The sequence below is a fragment of the Ictidomys tridecemlineatus genome, chromosome 8 (assembly GCF_052094955.1).
Source record: "Ictidomys tridecemlineatus isolate mIctTri1 chromosome 8, mIctTri1.hap1, whole genome shotgun sequence".
Lineage (NCBI taxonomy): Eukaryota > Metazoa > Chordata > Mammalia > Rodentia > Sciuridae > Ictidomys > Ictidomys tridecemlineatus.
The window spans coordinates 100,552,767-100,578,471 of NC_135484.1; the positions used below are offsets into that span (position 1 = coordinate 100,552,767).

At 36.5% G+C, this 25,705-nt stretch overlaps 1 protein-coding gene across 7 annotated transcripts in view; it reads left to right on the forward strand.

Moving 5' to 3' along the window:
* The window catches only part of Pkhd1 (PKHD1 ciliary IPT domain containing fibrocystin/polyductin), a 432,625-nt gene that overhangs the window by 331,447 nt on the left and 75,473 nt on the right, over nt 1-25,705 (forward strand). The window contains exons 61-62 of one of the 7 annotated variants that reach the window (XR_013425107.1): nt 6,231-6,392; nt 7,236-10,362. The exons of 5 other annotated variants lie outside the window; for them this stretch is intronic. Coding sequence is in view for 1 of the 2 variants with exons in the window: in XM_078019908.1 (XP_077876034.1) it covers nt 7,236-7,285 (50 nt within the window). In the remaining variant the exon portion in view is untranslated. Of the gene's footprint in view, nt 1-6,230; nt 6,393-7,235; nt 10,363-25,705 lie in introns of those variants that run through there. One more of the 7 variants, XM_078019908.1, reaches the window with a different exon arrangement.

A 25,705-nucleotide genomic window follows, 5' to 3' on the forward strand; every position in this document is an offset into this window, starting at 1 on the left:
TATGCATTGAATGGTGATAGAACCTATTCATCTTACCAAATCAAAGATGCTAAAATCTTATGACTTCTTTCCAACTTACATGTCTTCCTGCAAACTAATAAATTAATATAAGGCAATATTCCCCAAAATGTATTCTGACTGCAAGGCATGAAGTGTATAGAATCAACAAGTATTCTTTGAGAAGTACTGGAAAAACACAAAATAATCAGTAGTTTTGGTTTAATCCCAGAGTTTAGAATTTGTAATATCTTGATATATACAGAATTGCATGTGGTACCACTAAACTACATCCCTAGAACATTTTTATTTTTTTTTTTTACTTTTTTTAATTGGTTGTTTAAAACATTACAAAGCTCATGACATATCATCTTCCATACATTTGATTCAAGTGGGTTATGAACTCCCATTTTTTACCCCAAATACAAGTTGCAGAATCGCATCGGTTACACATCCACATTTTTACATAATACCATATTAATGACTATTGTATTCTGCTACCTTTTTACTTTGAGGTAGGGCTCTCACTGATTGCTCAGACTGGTCTTGAGCTTGTGATCCTCCTATTTCAACCTCCTCAGTATTTGGAATTACAGGAATAAGTCATTAAGCCCAGCTGAAAGAATCTTTGATCTAGTTTTCAGGGTTTTTTTTTATATGCTTATTTGTTTATTTATATTTGCATTTATATTTTTATATTCACAGTAGGAGCAAAAACTGGTTCTAGTTTTTGATGTTTTAAGGGCAATAATTAAAAATACCTTAGAAATAGAAATGTTGATAAAATAATTTTTACAAAATCAGAAATAGTTGGGTGAGTGGCACATACATATAGGATAATGGCTCAGGAAACTAAGGCAAGAAAATTGCAGGTTCGAAGAAATATTCAGCAACTTAGTGAAGCTCTAAGCAATTTAGTGAGATCCTGTCTCAAAAAAAAAAATAGTTCGGCGTATGGCTCAATGGTGAAGTGACTTTGAGTATAGTCCCTGGCACAACAAAACAAAACGAATAAATAAATAAATCCAAATTCATTTGAGGATTTTTGTCTACAATAAATGTGGCATTTTAAATTAGAAGGAAACACAAACTCCATGTAATGATGTTGGAGTATTTGACTAAGCACATAAGGAGAAAAAAAATTCTTTAAAAATTTACATATTTCTCTTTATAAAAATAAATTTCATGTGCATTAAAGTTGAGAAAAGCCATAGGTTTATCAGAAAATATTAATGAGGTTGTATAATCATAAAATAATGAAGATATTTTCTTTCATGAATTAAAATTAGAAAATAGAACAAGGTTTGAAAAATGTTATATAAAAATTAAAAACTTCTATAAAGAATTTCTAGAATAAAACTTTAAAACTAGGAAAATATTGTAACCCAATATGTGTATATATATGTATATATATATATAAAATTCATATAAATATAAATATATATGAATTATATATTTATATTTATATGAAATTTTACTAAAATTTAAGATGGAAAATAATAAACCATTTGAGAAAACATGGAAAAATTTCAAAAAGCATTTCATAGAGAAATAAATACAAATGTTAATAAACATAAATAAAATTCAATTTATTTCAAAGCAGAATAAAACCGTTGCACTGAGTACAGTCACCAGAATTGGATTTACTCACTACATCTGCAACTCTAAGCAAGTTACTTATATTTTTTAGTCTCTGTATCCTCATTTAGGAAGCATAGATATTAGTTCTATGTGCTCCTACTTTTATTATAAGAATTAAAAGAGAAAAGCTCAATAAAGTGTCTACCACCACTATTAAGACAACAATGGCCACTACTACTATAATTAAAAGCATTATTGTTTTACCAATCAGATTGCCAATAATTAAAAAGTGTGATAATTCTCAGTGTTGGGGAAAGTGTGAGTAAACAATTCTTAAACATTGTTTTCAAATTCTACTTATTATAGCATTTTGGCATCTAACAACCATCTAAAGGCTTATATTTCTATGGCAGCAACTTCACTTTTAAGAAATTATCCTACAGATTTTTGTTGAATGAATAAATGAAACAGTAAAACATATACAATGGAAAAGTAAAGATCCCATGCCTCTTTCCCCTCTGCTATCCTGATCTTCAGGACTGTTTCTCAGAGGGAAAGACTAGGAAGTTATATTCTTTAAAAAATTCATGTACATGTACTACTTATTATTTTAACAAGAACAGTGATTCTAAACTCATTTATATGACCAATGGAAATCCTGAAAAATGAGTTGGATGTTAGGTATAGCATGTCAGCAAAAGGGAAACTGAAGAAAAGAAATTTTCCTAGACCTAGCAGCCAATCTTTCTGCTATGGAATTAAGGACTCCCAGTGGGACCTGATTCCAATTTGCTTTGCTCCCTCACAGGAGACATATTAATAAAAATTGAATGTAAGTTTCTGAAAGTAATTGCCATGCAGAAATGGAGGTGAAGCTAATTTTTTTAAAATGTGGTTATGGATAATAATCTCTTCCCTTTTGGGTGATGTTCATAGGATGCAACTTTCTTTGTGCCTTGCTCATGTAGAAACTAGCCTGTCCATACATCTGCACTGTACTCTTTGTGTTTGACCACGTTAGTGGCAAAGAGGAAGATCCTAGAACATGATAGCTTTAAAGAAAGATTGCATATAAAGACCTTAGCCCCATCCTGGCATGGGATAAGTATGAAGTACCTCTTCTTAGTGACTACTATTCCATTGCGGTTGCTGCTCCTTTTTATCATGGCAGTGCTTGGGATGGTGACTTTGAACATTTGAGCATCACCAGCTTCATTGGTTTTGGCATTCGTTTTCTATTGCTGCTATAGCAAATTGATAATACTTCAATGTCTTGAAACAACTTCCTTGTATTGTCTCACAGTTTAGTAGGTCAAAAACATCGTAGACTTGACTGACTGTCCTTGTTCCAGAGCTGTCTGGGAGAACTTTCTGCTCTCTCTGGGCATGAATCCACTTCCAGTCTCACTCAGGTTCTTGGTCAGATTCAATTCTGTGTGTAAGACTGAAGGCCCATTTCCTTGCTTCATGTAGGCTGTGGTTTCTGCTTAGTTTTTAGGGATCCTGCATTCCCTGACTGTGGTTCCTTTTATCTTCCAAGCAGGCAACAGTGAACTCTCATGCTTTGAATCTTATTTTCTCTTCTACAGCTCTCTGAAACCAGTCAGAGAAAGTTCTCTGCTTCCAAATGCTCAAACTGCAAGAAAACCTCCCTACTTTAAGAACTTTAATCACATCTGCAAAGTCCCTTTGCCATGTTCACATATTCAGGATTAGGGCATTTTATGGAGGAATAGGCCATAATTTTTCTAAGGCCTTAATTTAAGTTGGGCAAGGTGAAGTAAGAAATAAGAGATTGGAATATAGATACTATCTTTGTAAGATTTTTTTTTCTTACAAGAAAAAAGTTAGATCTCATTTATCTTGTTTCAGGAGTACTATGGAAATGTGAATAACTTCATATTTATTCTGTAGGGTAAATATCAAGCTTTGATGGAAAAATTATCAGTATAACCTTGTTGACCTTGACATGAGTATGTAATGTTATGAATATTAACATTATTTTGTCTAATTTTCATCACAAGTTGAAGCAAGAAAATATTCTATTTTGATGTACATTTTAAATATGATGTACATTTTACTACTTAAATTTTAATTATAATTGTTTACTATAAACCATCTTTGCTGATTTTTACTATGCTACTGCCAGCATTTGCTTCATCCTCCAATTGTCCCTGAGTTAATGGAACCAGAATTTGGGCATTAAGGAACTTCTGGATGTCCAGTGCCTGATGATGCTTGGTGACACAAATGTGAACTTCTATAATAAAGGAAAAAAGCTCATTTTCTCCAGATCTCTCAGGCACATCTATGGCCCGCCCAAATAGCTGAGTATGAGCTTGCAAAAGCTTAGATGAGGGAGCACTGCATTTTGCAGCAATTAATTTTGCAAAGGAAGCAGTCTGTTTAAAGATGCCTGCAGCACTCACTAAAATGGGGGTTGTTTTTCAAGGCCACCAGAGCTGCATTTGGCTAAGGCTGGCTCATCAACAAAACAACAATGCTAAAATATGGCCTCTTGGGTTTTGCAAAAGAAGGGACTAGAGGGGCAATGAATTATGCTCACCTGCTAGAACTGGGTGAAGGCTGTAATTGTTTAGCCCCCTAGCACAACCCTGCAAGGGTTAAAATGACAGAGATATTAGTTTGTGATGGCTAAAATTGTTGGTTTGAAGCTCTCGGCAATACGCAGAATGTTATTTACCGGACTTGGTCGATTTACTTCTTAATGCAATAATGACCTGTGAAATGAAACGTGAGCTAGACAATTGTTCCTCATTGTTTCCAGTAAAACATCCTTTCATACCCCATTAAACCACCATTAATTCCATATGAAAGAGAGTCACGCACAAGCACCCTATGGTCTCTTTCTTTCTTTCTTGGACTTTCTTGCCCCCATACTTTTATTTTTTCCCTCTTCTTTGTAGTTCCTCTTTTATTTCCCTTTTCCTCCTTATTCCAATGAAATATGAACATAATGGGGTACACAATGAATAATTCTTTTTAAGGAAACCCTGAGTCACATCTCTTCCAAAACAGGGGCAAGATTTCAATTGCTGTGCATCCACATGGCTTTTCATTTTCCTTGGACCTGAAAATAGCAACAGAAACAGAAAAGTGTTTTGGAACAAGGAGCAACTGTTTAGTCCTGCTTAAAAAAGATCCAGATGCCTATTCCAGATGATTGTGTACACATCCTCCATGCTGGTGTGCTGACTAACCACTAGTGGGGAAGCCAGCCAGGTCATCTGACCCCTTCACCTGCCTGGGGAGGAGGCCCTATAGCAGAAGCATGTGTGGGGTCACAAGAAGCCCAGCTGTTTTATAGCAGCCTATCTAATTTTCAAGTACTTCCTTTTATTTCTGGATCTACCTTAACTTTTCCATAAAGGGTCGAACCAAGAAGAGCCGAGCCACAGGGAATGCGAAGTGCTCCTGTACTATTTCTTCTTTCTGACCTTCTTCTCCCTGCAGTAGCACACCTGGGGGTTATCTTCATTTTCTTCACTTCATGATGGGAATTTTCAGCTATATCCTGCTTGCTCTTTGTTATTAGCATGGTCCCTACAGCATTCTAATTTCTGTCCCTGTGGTTCCATTACCTTCTCCTGTTTCTGTAATCAAAACTTCCTTAGCCTCTTTCTCATTGTGATGCTCATGGTTACATTTAGAACCCACCTGGATAATTTATCCAGTACATCCTCCCACCTTCAGATCCTTAACAAAATCTCTTTTGCCATAGAGGTAACATTCATAGGTACTGTGATTAGGAAATGGATATCTTAGTGCCATAATTCAGACTTAGATACACAGTGATTCCAGGAAACCAAGATTAAACACACACACAAACAAAACAAACATGTACACAGACACACACACACACACACACACACACACACACAATCTGAAAAGTATCCTAAATCACTTGATTGCATACAAACATACAACCCATCAAAAATGTCGTCTCACCTTTGATTGTTTTTAAATAACCATTCTTATTTTAACTTCCAGTTTGAAAGTTAAAAAATACATCATCATTCTTTGGAATTCTCAGTAATTAATTTCCCCATTTCTTTCAAAATTGTTCCACATAACCTGAATTGTTCTTCAATAGTCAGTAGATTTATAGGCATAAATTCTGACATTTATCTATCTATATGATACTTATCTGGTAATTAGAAAGGCCTGATTCTTTATATTCCACTTTCCAAACTGGGTCCTTCATGCTGGGGGATTAATGGTGCAAGAGGTGGAGCACTAGCAAAGGTTTTCTTTGCTTATGACATGGAGAGAAAGCTTTGTAGACCTACCATATGAACTCACTGAATTGTTTTAAAGTGAGGCTCATCACCTCACTCTTTGCTAGATGTTTCCTGTAAAAAAAATATATCCACAGTTCTTATGCTACTGTTGATATTAAGGAGGTCTCAGGACAGGATGACTCCTTTAAGATCATGTAACCTACGGAACCAGACTTCTTATACTTGATCTTAACTGAAAGGCTGAGAGTAGTTCAGACCAGATTTTTAGTCCCTGTATTAGGATGCCTTTAATAAAAAGGTAATTAAAAAAGAAATCAGTAAAGTAATTAGTGAAGTAAATAAATGATTAATGGCTCATTTAAAATGAGTGTCATTTTATTTCTTTTAAAGAAAAAGCAAATGAGTAACCCTTTACTCATCAGAGTAAGCCCATTCCTGTGGATGTTTCATGTGGCAGGGGAGTTTGCAGAGGCTGCTTGTACTTCAGGGGACACACCATATCCACCCCAGGAGGAAGGAAATCTCCCTGCTTCGAAACCTTGGAATTTACTGGTGATATCATTTATTCATGTTACATTTTCCTTAGAATGCTTAATAATAATAACACATGATGGTAACTCCCCCTCCCCATCAGATTATAACCTTCTGGAGGGCAGGAAAGATTTATTAAGCTAATTTTATTTTAACTTAACCAACACGTCTTGTTCTCTATTACCATCTAATAAAGGTCTTACCCAGTGCCTTTCACATGTCAGACACTGTGTTAGTGTTTTATATATCTTTACAATAACTTAGGAAGTTATTGTATTATCTTTCATATTATTTCACCAGAGGGAAGAGGTGCCACTGAGATATTCATCAGGGGGTTGGAAACTGTGGGATTGCAGCTACATTCTGAATATGAAGAAACTTAGGATCTCAGAGTTTCAGGACTTTGCTAAAGATTATATAGCAAGTGGTAAAACCAGGATTTTTGTCCAGGTCTTTTTGAGTTTAGTGTTCAAGCTTTTGTGTAAATACCTATGATAATTCCTGCATATAAGCTCTGTGGAGAACATATAAGTAAGATTGTATTTTAACTTTAAGATAAAAATTTAGTAGGAGGGGTAACCCAAGTAGTTACTCCAATAACATCAATGTATGTATGCGTAAATATATATACCATATTCCAAGAGCATTTATTGATATAGTTGGTGGGATTTTGGCAGAAAAAGAAAAGGGATCTTCATATTGAGTTTAGGCATAAATAAACAACTCAGTTTTACAAAACATGAGGCTTTTCCTTTGGATGCAGTATGGAAAACATGTTGAGCAGAAAGAGAGGGTAGAGCCATATCAATGGAGAGACTTTACTGTCCAACCAAAATACTAATAACACTTGTGTTTTTACTTCAGTAACCATTGAGAAGGCCTTGAAGATTTTGGAACAGAGGAGGAGCCTATAGGAAGCTAGGCTACAGAGCACAGCCTGTAGGAAGATTGATCAGGCATCAGGAAACAGAATGAAAAAATAGTTTGGAGCATGGACCATGGACTCACGAGGATACTGTCCCAATTGTTTAGATTTGGAAGAAATACATTGACTTGGAAGAGATTGGTGGCAACTAGCATGGAAAGGATGGAATAGATCAAAGAAATAAGAGAGGAAATCAAAGTTTCTTTACTCCTGACTTTTGGGAGCTGTGGAAAGGAATCAACAGTGACTCTGTATTCCATAGACAGCCTATTTCAGAGGATGGAGTTTCCAAAAGCAGATATGGGGGGATGAGAAAGAAGAGTATGATTGCTTAAGCTTTGCTTTAAAGAGTTTGGAGTGCCCACCTTATGGAAGAGGAGCCAGTGAGATATTCATTAGGTGGTTGGAAACCTCTGGGATTGGAGCTTGGTAAATAAATTGCAGCTAGTGTTAAAACTGAAATTTATCTGGAATAAAGTGGTAGGTGGAACAATACAGTAAGTGAGATTGGTAAAGAAAAGGGAAATAAAACTAATGGAATGAAGAACTTGGGAAATACATGGCATTTTAAAGCAGGAGAGCCTTTGTTTGAAGGTGTTTGCAAGCAGATGAGCAACACATAACATTTTATTATTTGTCACAGAGGCAAGAGGGCACAAAGATAGCACTACCCACTGGGGAACCAAAGCTCTCCCTGCATGTTTATCTGCTTAATTCTGAGCTGCTTTAAGGAAAATAATAACCCTCAATGAAGATGAATTGAGGGGCATTTAAAGAGAAGAGATGCTGGGTCAATCTTCTTCACTGAAGGAAGAAATAGGTGCAGATACACTGTGCTTTGAAGGATTGGTCCTTCTTGGCCTTGCTGACCCTCAAATACATTTCTTATCTGAAAATTTTCTCTTTTCTAGTCTAAAATGGCTATTATTGCTTCCAGAGCTTTTCCTTTAGGGGGTTCAAGTTTAAATGTGCACACTTATTCACTTAGGAAATCATTGATTCAACAGATACTTATTGGACATTTCCTGTGTGCCAGGTAGTAGATGTACAAAATGACACCTTGTCATAACATTCTATTAGAAGAAGTAAACTATAAGAGACAAATCACAAACACACACACACACACACACACACACGAATGAATGTATGATTGCAACTATTATAAATGCTATAAAGAAGAAAAACGGGTGTGCCATAATTGCATCATAGTTAAGCATGCTGATGGTGGTGGCCAGTGGAGGGTGGCTAGTGTTCATGGAAGTGTACACTGAGACCAACATGGAGTGGCCAGGAAATGTATGGAGGAAAAAGTCTTCTAAACAATGAGCAAATTATGAGAAAGCCCCAAGTGAGAAGAGCCTGAGCATTGAGAGGAGAGAAGGGTAAAGGACTGATGGAGAATGGAAGGCAGATGAGCAGCCTGCAACAAGAATAGGAACCTGGAGGGAAGTCAGGTCCTGAGGAGTCTTGGGGGACATATTTTTTAAAATGAAATTTTGTTCTGCTCTTTTTAAATTTACTTGGCATTTTTAAAACTCGAGAAGAGTTTTAAAAAGTAGATATGAGAGGAATGAGTTATTAGTTTGATCTCAGTGATCCATAATGGCCATGTGAATTATTCTGGTGGCAGTGGAGACTTGATAACTCTCTGAAAATTATTAAAAACTTAGCATAATATAAAAATATAATTCATAGTAGAGTAGTTTAAGGATGTTTCGTTAGCAATGCCCACCCCCATCCATGCACTCCTGTGGAAGAGCTTTTCTAGTGTTCGAAATGCCAAATTTATGTCATTAATGAGAATCATTGAAGTTGAAACATTCTTAAAATATACACAGTAAACTATCTTTGAAGACCTCCTGTGTGTGTGTGTGTATGTGTGTGTGTGTGTGTGTGTGTGTGTGTGTGTGTGTGTGTGTTTGTGTGTTTGTGTCCTGGGGATTGAACTCAGGGTCTGTATCCCCAGTCCTATTTTGTATTTTATTTAGAAGCAGGGTCTCACTAAGTTACTTAGCACCTTGCTTTTGCTGAGGCTGGCTTTGAACTCATGATCCTTCTGACTCAGCCTCCTGAGCATCCGGGATTATAGTCGTGCACAACTGCTCCTGGTGAAGATTTTCTGTTTCTTTTACAAAAGAGTTATGGAGACAAGCCATGTATATCAGGAACTGGGTTAGGCTCTGGGAATGCAAATATGAGAAAAGAATGATCTTATTCTTGAAGAGTTGTAAGACTTGCTTTCTTGTATGTGGCCAAAGTCACTATACCCAGCCAAAAACATAACTATGTTTTTACTAAAAGAAAGAATGCCATTTAAAAAATCTAATTTGTCCATTTAAAAGATTGGAAAAATGTTCTATTATTATATAAAGAAATATGATTATTTGTAAGGTAACTTACAACTTATAAAAACAGTAACTTTTTTTCATTTGGTTCTCATAAGAATTCTTTAGGTCAGTGATTCTCAATGGAGTGGGAGAGTGATTAATGTTAACTTTGTCTCTGTGTGACAGTGGGCAATATTTGAAGATAGTTTTATCTGTCAGAACTGCAGGGATTGCTCTGGGGACCCAACAGGTGGAGACCAGGGAGGCTACTAAGCATCCTACTATGTGTTACATAGCCCTCCTCAATAAAGGATTATCTAGCTCCAAATGTTAATAATTCTGAGATTGAAAATCCTTGTTCTAAATTCAATTTCCTTTTTGATCTATGGGAAAAGATTGCCTAAAACATAATCTAACTCTTATTTTGGCATGTTCTGTATTACTGTGTGTTACCTGAAACTTTTAACATCTGACTGACACTGAAGTCCAATCTGTGTAAGTACTTAAATTGGCTGTTCTTTGCACATTTCTATGAAGCTGTCATGTCAGTGTATTGGCATGTGGTCATTCTTGTTAGCTCAGAGTTTCATAAGCCTCTAAGGAATATGTACTGAATTAAATAAGGTGGTGAATGATTGGAACGGCTTAAGTACACACAGTATAACTCCTGTACCATGTTATAAGTAGTTAAATGATAATTTCTCACAACATAAATAGGAAATAAACTGCAAACACATGATCATTGAATTTGTATTTGCTTTTGTCTTGATGCAGGGAGCTTGTATCTATCATTGTGTGGAACTGCATTATCAACTTTAAATGCCGCTTCCATGCTTTTTTATTTGATTATGTCTCCATTTATAGTTGTTCTTATTTTATGTGAAAAAGCAGGAAATATCATAAATCACTTTCATTGAGACCATCTCTATTTATCTATAGATCAGATGGCAGATAAAAAATGTTATTTAATGATTGTGACATAGTATGGCAGTATAATTTTTTATCCATGCTCAACTTAGATCCCACCAGGAATAACCTTATTGCTTAAACTTCAAGTAGATCATCTGCAAGGGAATTTTTAATATTTCTGTGTGCCCTCTAAAATTTTAACTCTTAGGAAACAGTGACTAGATCCACATTTATAGTCTGTGAACATCAATACTACTTGTGATTCAGTGGAAGCACAAAGACAATATTTCCCTGGATTTTTTTTTTTCCCAAGAGGAAGTCGTAGGTGTGGGTGAGATTCCTAGAGTAAGCAGCATTCTGCACATTGTTGGGAGAATGTGGTGCACACCTTGGAAGAGTGGTTTAGAGAGGGAGCAGGGCTTGCTGGGAGGCCAAGTAAGCCTTGGTTCACAGAGTGGCATGATTTGAAGGAAGCTGGGGAGTGGTTCCTTTCCCTCCTACAAGGTCTGTTCAACTTGCCTGCCCTCTGGGCTTGAATTCCAGCATAAAAAGTGGATCCTTTGGGTATAGTAAAGAATTTTTGTGTGGCACAGGCCACTGTTAAAATGTTAATGCTCTGAGATGAAGCAGAAATTTTAGCCATTAGAAAATAACTACTTAGCCAAGGTTTATTTAACCTAAGTTTTCTCTGCTGGGTTACCTTATCAAGTGTAAGGCCCTTTGCATTCAGACACGTGGTAGGCACTTGAAGTGAGAGTCAAAAAGAAAAAAAAAAGTCTTTTTTCTCTCAGTCTGGCTTTTGCCTACACTGCTGGCCTTATTTCTTGATAGAGCTCATCCCTCTGAACCCAGGCTACTTTCTTCTGCAATGGTGCTGTATGCTTTCATGACTGTGTCCAGCTTCTCTCTTCCCAGAATCTCCTTCCTTATCCTGCCTGTCAGGAGATCACTTATTCAAAATATTAATCAGGGTAAAGAAGTGAGTCACAACCATAAGAACTGTAAGCAACAGATCGATATTTGGCTTGTGCCTCTGGGAAGGACATTGCAAACTCTAACAGAATTGAAGAAGTAGAAGAACCAGGCCCTTGAGGACTAACAGGAACTGAGGCCAAGGACAAAATGCTGCCAACATCTCTCTTTCTCTTTTGTGCTTACCTCTGCTGCTCATGACACTTGGCCTCATTTTCTCCTGCTGCCAAAGAGCTTTTGTTATATGCAGTGGTGGTGGGGAATGGACTCAGTTATCCCATCTCAGTAAACCTAGGTGCAAACACTTCTTTTTCAAGGTTTGTATATCAAACCTGGATTAATATGGATAATTCTTATTTGGCCACTAGCACTTCAGGATCAATCACTAGATCCAAAATAATGGAGGAATAATATTGACAAGATTTCAGTTCTAGATCTCTGTGGGAGAGGTCAGGATCCATAACCAGGAAAGGGAGGAAGAGAAGACATGCAGGGCAGCCAGGCAGCAGCTTCACAGTCAGCCCCACTCAACACCCAAGACCCCACTGAGCAGGAGCTTTGTGCTGATTTTCTTTTCTTTTCTTTTTTTAAATTTATATATGACAGCAGAATACATTACAATTCTTATTACACATATAGAGCATAATTTCTCTGGTTGTTTACACAGTATATTCACACCAATTGTGTCTTCACACCTGTATTTTGGATAATAATGACCATCACATTCCACCATCATTAATTACCTCATGCCCCCTCCCTTCCCCTACCACCCCTCTGCCCTATCTAGAGTTCATCTATTCCTCCCATGCTCCCCCTCCCTATCCCACTATGAATCCAGCCTCCTTATATCTAAGAAAACATTCGGCATTTGGTTTTTTGGGATTGGCTAACTTTACTTAGCATTATCTTCTCTAACTCCATCCATTTACCTGCAAATGCCATGATTTTATTCTCTTTTATTGCTGAGTAATATTCCATTGTGTATATATGCCACCTTTTTTAAATCCATTCATCTATTGAAGGGCATCTAGTTTGGTTCCACAGTTTAGCTATTGTGAATTGTGCTATTATAAACGTTGATGAAGCACCATGCAGATTTAATTCAATTCTGATCAAAATTCCAATGACATTCCTCATAGAAATAGAAAAAGCAATCATAAAATCCACCAGGAAAAATAAGAGACCCAGAATAGCTAAATCAATCCTTAGCAGGAAGAGTGAAGCAGGTGACATCACTATACCAGGACTTAAACTATACTATAAAACAAAAATATAATACAATAATAACAAAAACAGCATGGTATTGGCACCAAAAAAGACTAGTAGACCAATGGTACTGAATAGAGGACACAGAGACTAACCCACAAAACTACAGTTATCTTATATTAGACGAAGGTGCCAAGAATATTATTGGAGAAAAGATATCATCTTCAACAAATGGTGCTGGGAAAACTGGAACTCTATATTGCAACAAAATGAAATTAAACCCTTGTCTCTTACAATACACAAAACTCAACTCAAAATGGATCAATGACTTAGGAAAACAACCTGAGACCCTGCATCTAATAGAAGCAAAAATAGGCCCTAATCTCCATCATGTGGGATTAGGCCTCAACTTCCTTAGTAAGACTCCTGTGGCACAAGAATTAAAATCAAGAATCAATAAATGGGATGAACTCAAACTAAAAAGTTTCTTCTCAGCAAAAGAAACAATTTGTGTGCAGTGAATAGAGAGCCTACATCTTGGGAGCAAATCTTTACCCCTCACACATCAGATAGAGCACTAATCTCTAGGGTCTATAAAAAACTCAAAAAGCTAAACACCAAAAATAAATAAATAAATAAATAAATAAATAAATAAATAACCCGATCAATAAATGGGCCAAGGACTTGAAGAGACACTTCTCAGAAGATGATATACAATCAATCAACAAATACATGAAAAAATATTTATCATCTCTAGCAATTAGAGAAATGCAAATCAAAACCACTCTAAGATTTTATCTCACTCCAGTGAGAATGGCAACTATTATGCATACAAACAACAATAAGTATTGGAGAGGATGTAGGGAAAAAGACACACTCATACACTGCCCGTGGGACTGCAAATTGGTTCAGCCAATATGGAAAGTACTATGGATATTTCTTGGAAAATTGGGAATGGAACCACCATTTGACCCAGCTATTCCTCTTCTCAGCATATGCCCAAAGGACTTAAAAACAGCATACTACAGGGACACAGCTACATCAATGTTTATAGCAGCACAATTCACAATAGCTAAAATGTGCTACTTTAAGTTGATGTGAGAATAGGCTCTTCTACCTTGAACTTCTACCTCTGAATAAACTCAAGTTATTGTATTATTTTTTGTACATTTGAACATATTTACACAATCCTTTCTGAAGTTGATGATGGGTATTTTTATTGTTTCATTTTAGTTATACATGACAGTAGAATCCATTTTGACATAATTATAAAAGCATGGAATTTATCTTGTTTTAATTCAATCCCTAGTACCTCTTATTCTTATTCCTCTTTCTCCCCAACCCCCTGTTCCCTTTTCTCTATTGATCTTTCTTTCATTTACCCATAGTTATTTTTTTAAATTAGTTTCTTGTGAATATACACAATGGTGAGATTCACTGTGGTATATTTATATATGTACATAGGAAAGTTATATTAGATTAACTTACTGTCTTTCCATATCCCATCCTGTCTCTCTTCCCTTTATTACCCCTTTGTGTATTGAGTGTACCCTTTTCTTCAAGTCCTCACCAACATTTACTTTTACTTGCATTCTTGATAATTGTCATTCTGTTTGGAGAGAGATGAAATCTCAGTGTAGTTTTATTTGCATTTCTCTAATTGCTAGAGATATTTAACATTTTAAATATATTTATTGACTATTTAAATTTCTTTTTCTTTCTTTCTTTCTTTCTTTCTTTCTTTCTTTCTTTCTTTCTTTCTTTCAGAAGTATCTGTTTAATTCCTTTGCCCATTTATTGATTGGGTAGTTTGTTTTTTTGGTGGTAAGTTTTCTGAGTTCTTTGCATATCCTGAATATTAATGCCCTATCTTTGGAGCAGGTGGCAAAGATATTCTCCCATGCTGTAGGCTCTGTCTTCACACTCTTGATTGTTTCTTTGCTGTGAAGAAGCTTTATAATTTGATGCCATCCCATTTTATTGATTTTACTTCTTGTGCTTTAGGACTTTTGTAAGGAAGACAGTTCCTGAGACAACCTGTTGGGAGTGTTGGACCTATATTTTCTTCTGGCTGGTGCAGGGTTTCTGTTCTAATTTCTAGGTCTTTGATTCACTTTGAGTTGAATTTTGTGCAGGATGTGAGATAGGGGTTAAATTCCATTCTGCTACACATGGATTTCCAGTTTTTCCAGCACCATTGCTTAAAAAGGCCATTTTTTCCTTCCAATTTATACTTTTGCAACCTTTCTCTAGAATGAGATAACTGTATTTATATGGGTTTGTCTCTGTGTCTTCTATTCTATTCCATTCATCTTTATGCCTGTTTTGGTTCCAATACCATGCTATTTTTGTTACAATAGCTCTGTAGTATAATTTGGGGTGTGACATTGTGATGTGTCCTGCTTTGCTTTCTTGCTAAGGATTTCTGTGGCTATTCTGGATCTCTTATTTTTCCAATGAATTTCATGACTGCCTTTTCTATTTCTATGAAGAATGTTGTTAGAATTTTGGTGGAAATTGCATTGAATCTGTATAGTGCTTTTGGTAGACTGGCAATTTTGACAATATTAATTCTGTCCATCCAAGAACATGGGAGATCTTTCCACTTGTTAAGTTTTCATTAATTTCTTTCTTTAGTGTTCTATAGTTTTAATTGTAGAGATCTTTCATTCACCTCTTTGGTTGGTTAGACGGATTCCCAAGTTTTTCTTTTTTTCTTTTTTTGAGGCTATGATGAATGGTATAGTTTTCCTAATTTCTCTTTCAGCTGATTCATCATTGGAGTGTAGGAACATGATTGATTTATGGGTGTTTATTTTGTATTCTACCACTTTATTGAGTTCATTTATGAGTTCTCAAAGTGTTCAGGTAGAATTTTTCTGGGTCTTCTAAATATAGGATCGGGCCATTGGCGAACACAGATAATTTGATCTCTCTTCTCAGCTCCTCCATCTAGGTCAAGAGTGTAGCAGTGACTCATAGGAAGGATGTGGTCAAGCTACGTTAAAAGAAAACCATTTCAATCTCATACCTCTCTTTTGTTAGCATATCTGGGGAAAAGCCTTATTCAGAGAACATTGTTTTAGTCTTCTGTTGGCCTTATATATATATATAAAATATTAGTTTTTCAACAAATAACTTAAGACCAAAGTACCTATAAAAATAATCTGCATTCCAGCAAAAGCAGCTTTAGTAACTTTGCTTTCTTATTTTTAAAAACTTATTTGATTTTAAAGAATTCCACCTTTGTGCTATAAAGACAAGCATAATGAACATGTGCATACCCACCATCTCCCTCTAGAAGTATAACTTTTCAAAGCTTATAAAGACAATTGAAGCCACTTTTGGACTTTCTAATTGGATTCTTTTCCCTATCCCTATGGAATTTGGCATCTCTCATTCCCTTATATTTCTTCTGATTTTTCATTAAGCATGGTTACAAGAGGAGAGAGAGAGAGAGAGAGAGAGAGAGAGAGAGAGAGAGAGAGAGAGAGAGAGAGAGAGAACAAAGCATCAGCTGTAGTACCAGCATCTACTGTAGGTAGGCATGTACCCTATCAGCAGCATGATCTGAGGTCAAGTGACTCTATTAGGTGACACATTTCTCTCCCTGTGTCCTCCCAGAGTTGGCACTGACTGGATTACTATTGTTGAATAAATAACAAGATATCCTCGACAGGCAAAGTGGGATTGTGCTCAACAAAACCGAAACATAGCTCCCAATTTTGTGAAGGAAATGGAAACCTCCAGTGTGTTTCTTTTGTGTCCTTCATCAAACCAGGTGTTTCTCAGCAACCTGTTGATAAAATTTAGCCTTTAATTTTAATTCTGAGCATTCTAGGCATCTGGGAGAAGATACATAATTGATAAATTAAAATTGTGATGATCTTTGAGAGCAGCTCAATCTGAATTCCAGCTTTTTCTGTTGGTAAGAATTTCTTTCCAAGGTTCTTCCTGCGTTTCAGGAAGAAGCGCAGTGAGGTGGAAGGAGCTTTAGCATTCTTGACTCTCCCAGTCACCTTTGGCAAGTCATTTATGTTCTTTGAGCTCATTTCCCCATTCGTGCCATGGACAGGCATGCTGATAATGGTTCTGCCTGCTCTTCAGGGTTGCTTTTAGAAAAATAAAATTTACATGGATTATAAAACTATAAAACCTAGAGGATATATAGCTTTGGTGAATGCTATTCTGAGTTTCATCCTGTAATTAGGAAAGATGGAAATGTTTACTGTAGTGGAGTGGATTTTTTTTAGACTTGAGATTCAATCATAGAATTTTAATCAATCATTTCCACTTTATGTATGATATAAGCATTTAAAAATGGTCTTATATTCATGTGCTTTGACATATCCTTATCCAGAATCCAGATGTTAAAAATCTGCTTACTGATTATGTAACAAACTGGTAAATGTGAATCTTCCTAATCTATTATAACTTAGCAGAGGCTCTAAGGTCTAATGACAAAATAACGGGCTAGAAAACATTTGCCTTCAAGGGAAGATTTTGGAGTGCTTGCCCTCTCTATGCAATGTTCTGCAATGATGAAAAATTTCTGTCTGTGCTGTCTAACATGGGAACTGACAGCCACATGTAGGAACTGAGCACTTATAACATCACTAATGAAACTGGGGAATTTCATTTTTTGCTTTATATTATTTTGAATAATTAAAATTTAAATCTACATAGCTACATGTAGTAAGTGGCTACTATGTTGGACAATGCAGAGTAAGATCATCTCTTTGGGGCTTGTAAAAGGAAGTGGCTGAAACCTAGTGTGATCTCTGTTTATCTGGCCCATCCTGTATCTCCAGTACACAGGAGGGGGTGAGAATTCATTGCCATGAGAGAAGACTGTGGGGAAGATCATTTGTAGACAGTTTCATTGTGTTATGCATTCTCCATCTCTTCTCACAGCAGGTGGAACATAGTGCTTGCCCTCATATTTCACACTAAATAACTTTGTCTTCAAGGCATCACTAGTAGAAACTTATAGATAGAGAGGGATTGTTGTCTGATACTCAGAAGACTGTACAACTAAGAGACTGCTTGAAGCAACTTATGCTGAAGAAAGTTCTATGTCCAGCTTGCTGAGCAAAAAGATATCTGGCCAATTAGACCAGATATGGGCCTGTTAGGGAAGTGCATTATGGATCATGTTGACAGGCACCCACCCAAGAGGGTGAGGTCGCTTTAAGTGAGTTATAGACATTACACTAGAGGCTACCAGAGAAGTCTTAAAATGACCAATTGGAACAGGCACTTCCCATGCCTGGTGGATAAGTGCAGATCCCAAGGTTAAATCTTTGTTGAACCAACAGAAGTTTTTGATTCCATAAAGAGTCCATCCAGGCAAATGTATTACCAACATTTTTAGTCAAGGATGATCTTTTTCACACTGTATTGCACTCCCTTCTCTCAACTCCAGGCTCCAAGCTCAAACCTAGAGAATCAGAGTCCTCAAAGTAAGTGGAGGAGGAGGAATAAAGGAAAATGTTGAAAAGTCAACCCAAATTCCCTCCTGCCCCTGTCACTGAGAGGATCTCAGGCAGAGGAAAGTAAGAGGTTTTTGAAAGGATCTGAGATGATACTAGATTGGTTTGAGATTTTTCATATTTGAAAGTAATCAAAAAAGTTGTATCCTCTTCCTAGAGTTTCATCCCAGGATCTGAGAAAAATCATAAGACAGCATGAGTTTAAATGATAATCGTTTGGAAATACTAAATCTCCTCCCTTGCACCTGCTGAGTCTGGCTCATTCAATAAACTGATGGCAATAATAAGGATAATTAATTGTGCATTATTAACGTAGTGATGAATAGCTAACATTTATAAAGTGTTTGCAAACTGCTAGTATTTGGGGGGTGTTGGCAGGGCTGGGAATTGAACTCAGAGTTTCTGCATGAGAGGAAAGTCCTCTGTCACTGAGCTATAAACTTAACCCCTTGCTAGGCTTTCTTCTAAGTCTTTTATCTGTTTTAACCCCTCAGCTGAATATTCATGTGGGATTTATTCCTGTACATCTGAGTTCAGATACCAGGACCATAGTCTGTCTCAGTCAGGCTAGAAATTTCAGTCACACCTCTAGAAAGTGACTATCCTCTACTATTAGTATTTATCAAATACTTTACATGCACTATTTCATTCATTACTTTAACAGTACTATAAAATTAATATGCATTTTATCCATTATTTTGATGAGTACATTGAGATTCAGAGAAGTAAAGCCAGTTTACCTAGTGGCAAGGCCTGGTCTGTCAGACTTCAGTGCTTTGGTCTTTGCCAAAAGACCAAATATATGGGCACAAAAGGCTGATGATCACCTCATTTTCTCTTCTTGAAAAGAAGTGTGTGAATTATAAAGAATAGGAAGTGTTTTGCTCAGGAAAAATTGAAAAGTTAATATAGTTGAACACTGTAAACCACATGAGGACTAAACAAGGAATAAGTAATAGTAAGTGGGTTTCTCCTCTTGACTTAATCTTGATAAATTCTTAACTTCAGTGTGGAGAAGAGTATACAGAAAAGGGCTCAAATTCATGGTCAACGTGAATTACGGCAAATATACTAAAAACAAAACCAAGGAGAACTGTTCATTTCTGACCCCCTCGAGTACTCCTGACCCTCTCAAATCTTCCTCTCCATTTTATTTCATTGTTGTTCTTGAAATGAATTTCAAAACCCAAGAGAGGAATAAGGCTCCTACCAAAAAGAAAAGGAAGAAGCTATGCTGTTACGGTTCAGTGTATTCTGAACTCTTGAAATTCGGGGACTATTTATACTTCAAGACAAATAGAGATCATGTTAACAATAGCAGATGTTTCAAGGAAGGATAGAGTTTATTATAGGCTCGCCTATGTGGGATCAGAAGCAATAGGCTCTTCCTGTGGAGGAAGTCGGTGGGCAGCTGCAACTTGGCTAGAGAGAGCTCATTATTGTATTATGGTCTAGGCTGAGAGCACAGTGTGGTGCCCATCTCTGTTGGTGAGATGCACGTGCAGCTTCGCTACTTTGAGTACATTTTTCTTGTTTGTCCCAGGCATTACTTCCAAATATGAGTAGGTTACTCAAATGTGAGGAAAACATGTAACCATTTTGGAGGGCACAGAAGATGCCTCATATTTGCAAATACGATTGGAAGCATTTATCTTTCTCCCTCCCCCATCTTCTAAATATTAGCATTTAATAAAATACACATTTCTTTCATTTATTTTGAACTCCCTCCAAAGCCAGCAAATACCAGAACCTCCAATGTTATGATAGGATAGGTTCTTTATTGGTTTGTTTTCTTTTCATTCTTTCTGTTTTTACTGTGATTCTTTTTCATTATAAATCCTTATGTTTCCAACTCAAGGAGCCTGACTAATCAGAAGGGCTTCCAGCAGAGGTAGACAAATATTCTCAACATGGACCTGAGACCCTACAGATGCAGATAGCTCTGCTATTCACAGGAAATGAAGAAGTCAGGTCCATCTGAGACAGGGGATTTCCTCTTCAGATAAAAATTGTTAGCTATTGAATATTAGTTCTATAAAGCTGAGGGATAGAGACAAGATGATTTCAGATGGTGGAGGAAATGGCTTCTTCTTATCCTGGATGCCACCAAAAGCAGGGCCCAAGACCAAGCCGTGCACATAGGTTATTGATTTGGGAAGTGGTCCCAGGGAATAGGAATGAGGGACAGCAGTAGTAAAACAAAGTGGAGGAAGCGACTCAGGATGCCTACAGGAAGCACTGACCTTGTGAGGTTTTTTGAAGACCCTTACAAAAGGTATTTAAAAACTGTTCATGGGCAAAGGGGAAAGACAGAGATTCATGTCTGTGATTAGCCAAAAATATCTTGGTTACACATGTATGAACACTAAGTGGTTCACCTCATGCAGTAGCATCAGAAAGGCCCCCTGGGCAGAAGGCAAGGCACAGTTAACCTTCTCTTCATGGAACTGGGAGCCACAGCAAACTGGAGTAAGAGATGGAACTGAGAGAAGCTGAAGTAGCTTATAGGGAGTGGCTAGTGCAACCTCCAAAGGAAATAGGTAGAATAATTCTTAGTCAACTTGGAAAGGTCTGACTTAAGCCACATCTGTATCACTTTTCAGCTATGTATTCCTGCTCAACTTATTTGCCCCTAGCACTAGTTTTTTCATTTTAGAATTTCTGAATTGGTAGCACTTCCTTCATCTGATTATTTGTAATGAGGAGAAGAGTTACATAAGGTTAGTGTCTGTCTATACATCATACGTGGTCAGTTCTAACATTGTTATTGATAATATTAGATGTGTATTTGATGAGTTTGGACTAGACCTCAGACCAGTAATGGCAAGACATTTAGAAAAGAAATGAACGGGAAATTTTAAAAATATTTTCTATTGGATAGGGAAGATTCACATACGCCTAAAGTGGAAAATAGATTTCTGTATGATGAGCTGAAGCATAAAAATTCAAAATGATTTCTAAATCATTTTAAAAAGAAATAAAATGTAAATATGATATTTGATTATTGTGTATTTAATTTTGCTGAAGGAGCTTTACACACCGTAGCAACATTTACTTCCCTGGTCTTCCACATCTGTATTCACAAAAGAAGGGCATTGAGTCAGATGTGATTTCAGTTCCTAAATTTTGTATCCCCAAATGACTCATCATTCCCAAACACTGATTAGTCAGAACAGCCGATTCTCCATTTGGCACACACAAAAAAGAACTTACCAAAAAGATATTCATTAATTGTAAAATATACTGACTATTCCAAACTCATGATAGATTGATTTCCAAGAATTTGGTTATTTTCCATATGTTTTCACATAATGACTATGTTAAAAATAATAAGCTCATTTCCAGGTCAGTAAAGTAAATGTATTTTAGTTTTTAATGTTCCATTAATGCAGTATTTTACTGGTAAGTTTTCTGGATTCTGAACACTACTTGTTATAATGATTCTTTTCCCAGCAGAAGAGTTCTGCCCTTTTTATACAAAGGTCACTACCTTCTCTACATCAGTGGTCTAGGAAATTCCTTCTTTCAGACAGCTGGGCGTATAAAATTTTTCTAAGTTTCTTAACTTGCTCCAAAGTAGGATACTTTGGAGAGGGAAAGAAGGAACTATTAATTATTTTGCTGGGACAACGTGCATAAGTAATTATCGTTTTGAAAAAATTGAGATAAATAATAGCCCCAGTCCTACACCCACAGAAGTGCTCCCAGGATCTATACGTGAACCCCAGCAAGGTGAAAGACATTATTTATTTTCATTTTCATTTTGGCTAATTAAACAAATGTTTGCTGAGACTACCACGTACTACACACTTGGGATACAGTATGATAACGATGGATATGGATATGTTAACTCTAGAGAGTTTAGAATCCAGTGTGAAAATGAGACGTTAAAAGAAGCTAATTGTAATATAAAGCATGGATGTGATAACTGGGTAATTCAAGAACATCGAGGGACACATAGTGGAGGAAACTAAGCCTATATCTAAAGCAGGGTTAGGAAACTTTTCTAGAATGTGTCAAATAGTAAATATTTTAGTTTTTAAAGGCTACTGTTTGGGGGCTTAAAGGGCTGTATATGAAATTCAATCTGCCTGGAGAATTGCACATAATATTGGGATAGGAATGATAAGTTCTCAGAATATCTAATAATCCATGTTAATCATTTTGACTTCATCTTAAGAGTGGTGATGATTTCACAGAGAATTTTAAATGAAGAAATATTATGATCATTTCTACAGTTTAAAAATTATGATCTGAATTTCCAATTAAAGTAACTTGGATGGGGGCAAGAGAGGACACAGAAAATCCAGAAGGTAAGGAAGCAGGAGAAAATGAGGCAGCACAGATTGGAATGATAATATGAGAAATACACAGATTCAAATGGGATTTTTCTGGAGTGAAATTGGCTGGCCTTATGACTGATTGGATTTAGGGGATCACTAAGACAGAAGAGGCAAGGATATCTCCCACGTTGCTCCTTTAACAGTGAGTGGTTGGTGGTGCCGAGTGCGGAAGAGAACAGGTTTGAAGAAGAATTCAGTTTTACATTGAATATGCTGTACATTCAAGCAATTTGGAAGGAGTCAGATATACAGCTGTGTACATAGTTTACATGAGAAATAGAGTATTTGAGAATCCTTCAATGGATGGCAGCCAAGACCAAGAGACAGAAGGAAATTGTGTATACAATTGTGTATACAATGAGAAGAATCCCTACCCCATGCTGAAGCAATGGCTAGGCAAGGAGGATCTTACAATGCATATACACAAGGAGTATATAGATGTGAAGGAGGAATTCAGGGCAATTGTAAGGTCACTAAATTCTTGAACTGAAAACATTTCAAGGTGGGTTAGATAATAGTGTCAAGGGCTGCAACCAGGGAAACACAGTAAGCTTTGATCACCAAAGAGATCATTGGATCCAGTAACAGACCTCCTTGGTGATCTTGATATAAGCAGGTTCAGAGAGATCTTAAGACTGGAAGTCAAACAGGAATGGGTTGGGGAATAGGAGTATGCAGATATGCTGAGAGTAAAGCCTTTTGTTAGGAAGTCTAGCAAGTACAGAATGTTTGGAATTAAGGGAGACAGGATAGTAGCTGGGGTTTATGAGAAGGGGGAAAGGATTTGATAAGATTGGGGAGATCTTGGATATATTTTAAAGCTCACAAGGACATGTAAGTAGGCATAAAGAGCAAGATTGCTTGAGAAATTGGGAGGATGTGGGACTCAGAGTACATACAAGTCTGCTGAGGAGGGCGACCAGGGTTTCTATCCAGCCTGTGCTCTGCTCACTAAGGATTGCTTCCTGGCATGACTGCATTATGCTGGAGATTCCTTGTTCTCTTTTGCAGACAGTTATCCTTTGGACTAGAAGAGATCTTAAATATAAATAGAAACATCTTAAGTGAGGCAAAAGAAAGCAGAAAGAATGAGCAAAGATGTTGGTCATTGTTTTATTTTTTTTTTCAAATGTCATTTTCAGTTTCAACATTCTTCATTAGGGTGAGTTGCAAACTTTTTGATTAGAAAATCATCCTCTTTCTTTTAATGTCAAAAAAAAACCTAATCAGAGTATCACATTGACTATTGTTACTTATTTATTGATATTGGAAATAATCATTTTGACAATAGATACCTATATATTCTACAATTCTTTTAATTTAACATGTTTTAGTAATTGCCATAAAATAAAAGTTGGAATCTATGTGTTAAAATACTATATTTTCCATTCTTTATGATGCTTTATTACTACATGAATTCTCTAGTACCTTGTAATAATTTTAAAGGTTCAACTTATAGCATCTCCATCATTGTTCAAACCCAAAAGTTAGGGTCTGGACTCAAATGCTACTTTAGACAAAGGCAGAATTACATACACATATAAAACAAATTGTTAGTCCTTGGATATCTAAAGCATTGAAGTAAACTTCATTTATATTTTAGAGAAGAATCACACTTTCTTAGACGTTTCATAATAAAGAGTTTTACCTGGGATTAGACTACAGAAAAAAAGGAAGGAGTGGACAGACAAGGAAGTGAGACACAAAGTGATTAAGCAAATAGAATTTTTTTTTCTTGTGTCTATTGGCTCCTCTTCCACCTTTTCTTTGTCTCATTTATCCTTTTCTCTCCCTTTCTTATTAGTTATGATACCAGTGTCCTACTATGGACTGATTCTGAAGTGGAGGTGAGAATTAGAAATGGTGTCTGTAAAGTTGTCCTTGACAGGAATGGGAAAGTATGTTCAATTTTAAGTAGAAATGAAGAGCACCTTATCAAAGGTGCAGTGTCTCTCAGACAGGTTGAAGCATTACCTCTAGTTGTTCACATGCACAAGGAGGCACATATCTGTGGGCTATCCATAAATTGTGACTGACCTGCCTCCACTATTTGTAGACCTATGAGGACAAGAAAAAGAATTGAGATGAGATAGTAGCAAATACTACAAACACAGGCATCAGGGAGTTGTTTCAATTGATGAAGAAATTTCCAGAAAGGAAAGTCACCTAGGAATCACTGTGAGACTTAGATTTTCCCACTTCCTTCCTTCTGTTATTGTAAATTGTAGGGGAAAATTAACAATTGATTCCCATAAGTTTAGCCCTGGGGCATTTAACATTTGTAACTGCCTCCTGTATCACCTTAATAGATTTAATTTTGATCCATGTTAGTATTAAATTTAAGTTGAATTTTTTATTCTTAGAAATTGATACTCTGTGTATGATGCCCCTCTGTGTATAAAGCATAAATGATAACTTCAGCTAGTCAAAGCCAGTAATTGATCAGAACTCTTCCTTTCTGACCATACCTAAACACATGATTTTTTTATTATCGATAATGATTGAATTCAGGGCCAGCTCAGGAAAAACCATGAATCAGGTAAAAAGAATTTTTTTTTTTTTTTTTTGCATTTGCCTTCTCACTTTCTCTTTCTTCTTTGAGCATCAGTCCTGGCCTCATTTCCAGTTGTTACTTGGATATTTGCACTTTAATAGAAAACTGCTGCCAGTAAAAAGCCTTTAAGGCCCAACTAAATGAGTCTTTCATAGTGGACTTTTAGATGGAAATGGGACCCTATGGGAGAGACATTTCCTAGAGAAGGGCAGCCTTCCATTTGTGCTGCTGGCTTTGCAGGTGTATCACATCGGGTTCTGAGGAGTCCCTCCAAGACAGGGTTTCTACTTGTGTCTCAAAACTATTTTTGTGAGTCTTTGACCTGACATCCCTTGTGGCTAGTGTCATATCCATCATCTCTTCATAGACAAAATTTTCAAAGAGCAATCTGCCTTTGTAGACTTCCTTACTTGCCTGTCTCTTACCACTGCACTGTGGTCCCTTCCCCATTATTATTTTTTTTTATGAAATTGCACTGTGAAATATTAGCTACTGCCAAATCGATTAGATTATTTTGCCCTTATTTATGTGAACTTCAGGGAATTTAACACTGAGTACACCCACTTCTTCTTAAAATTCTACCTTCCTTTAATTTCTAAGGCAGTG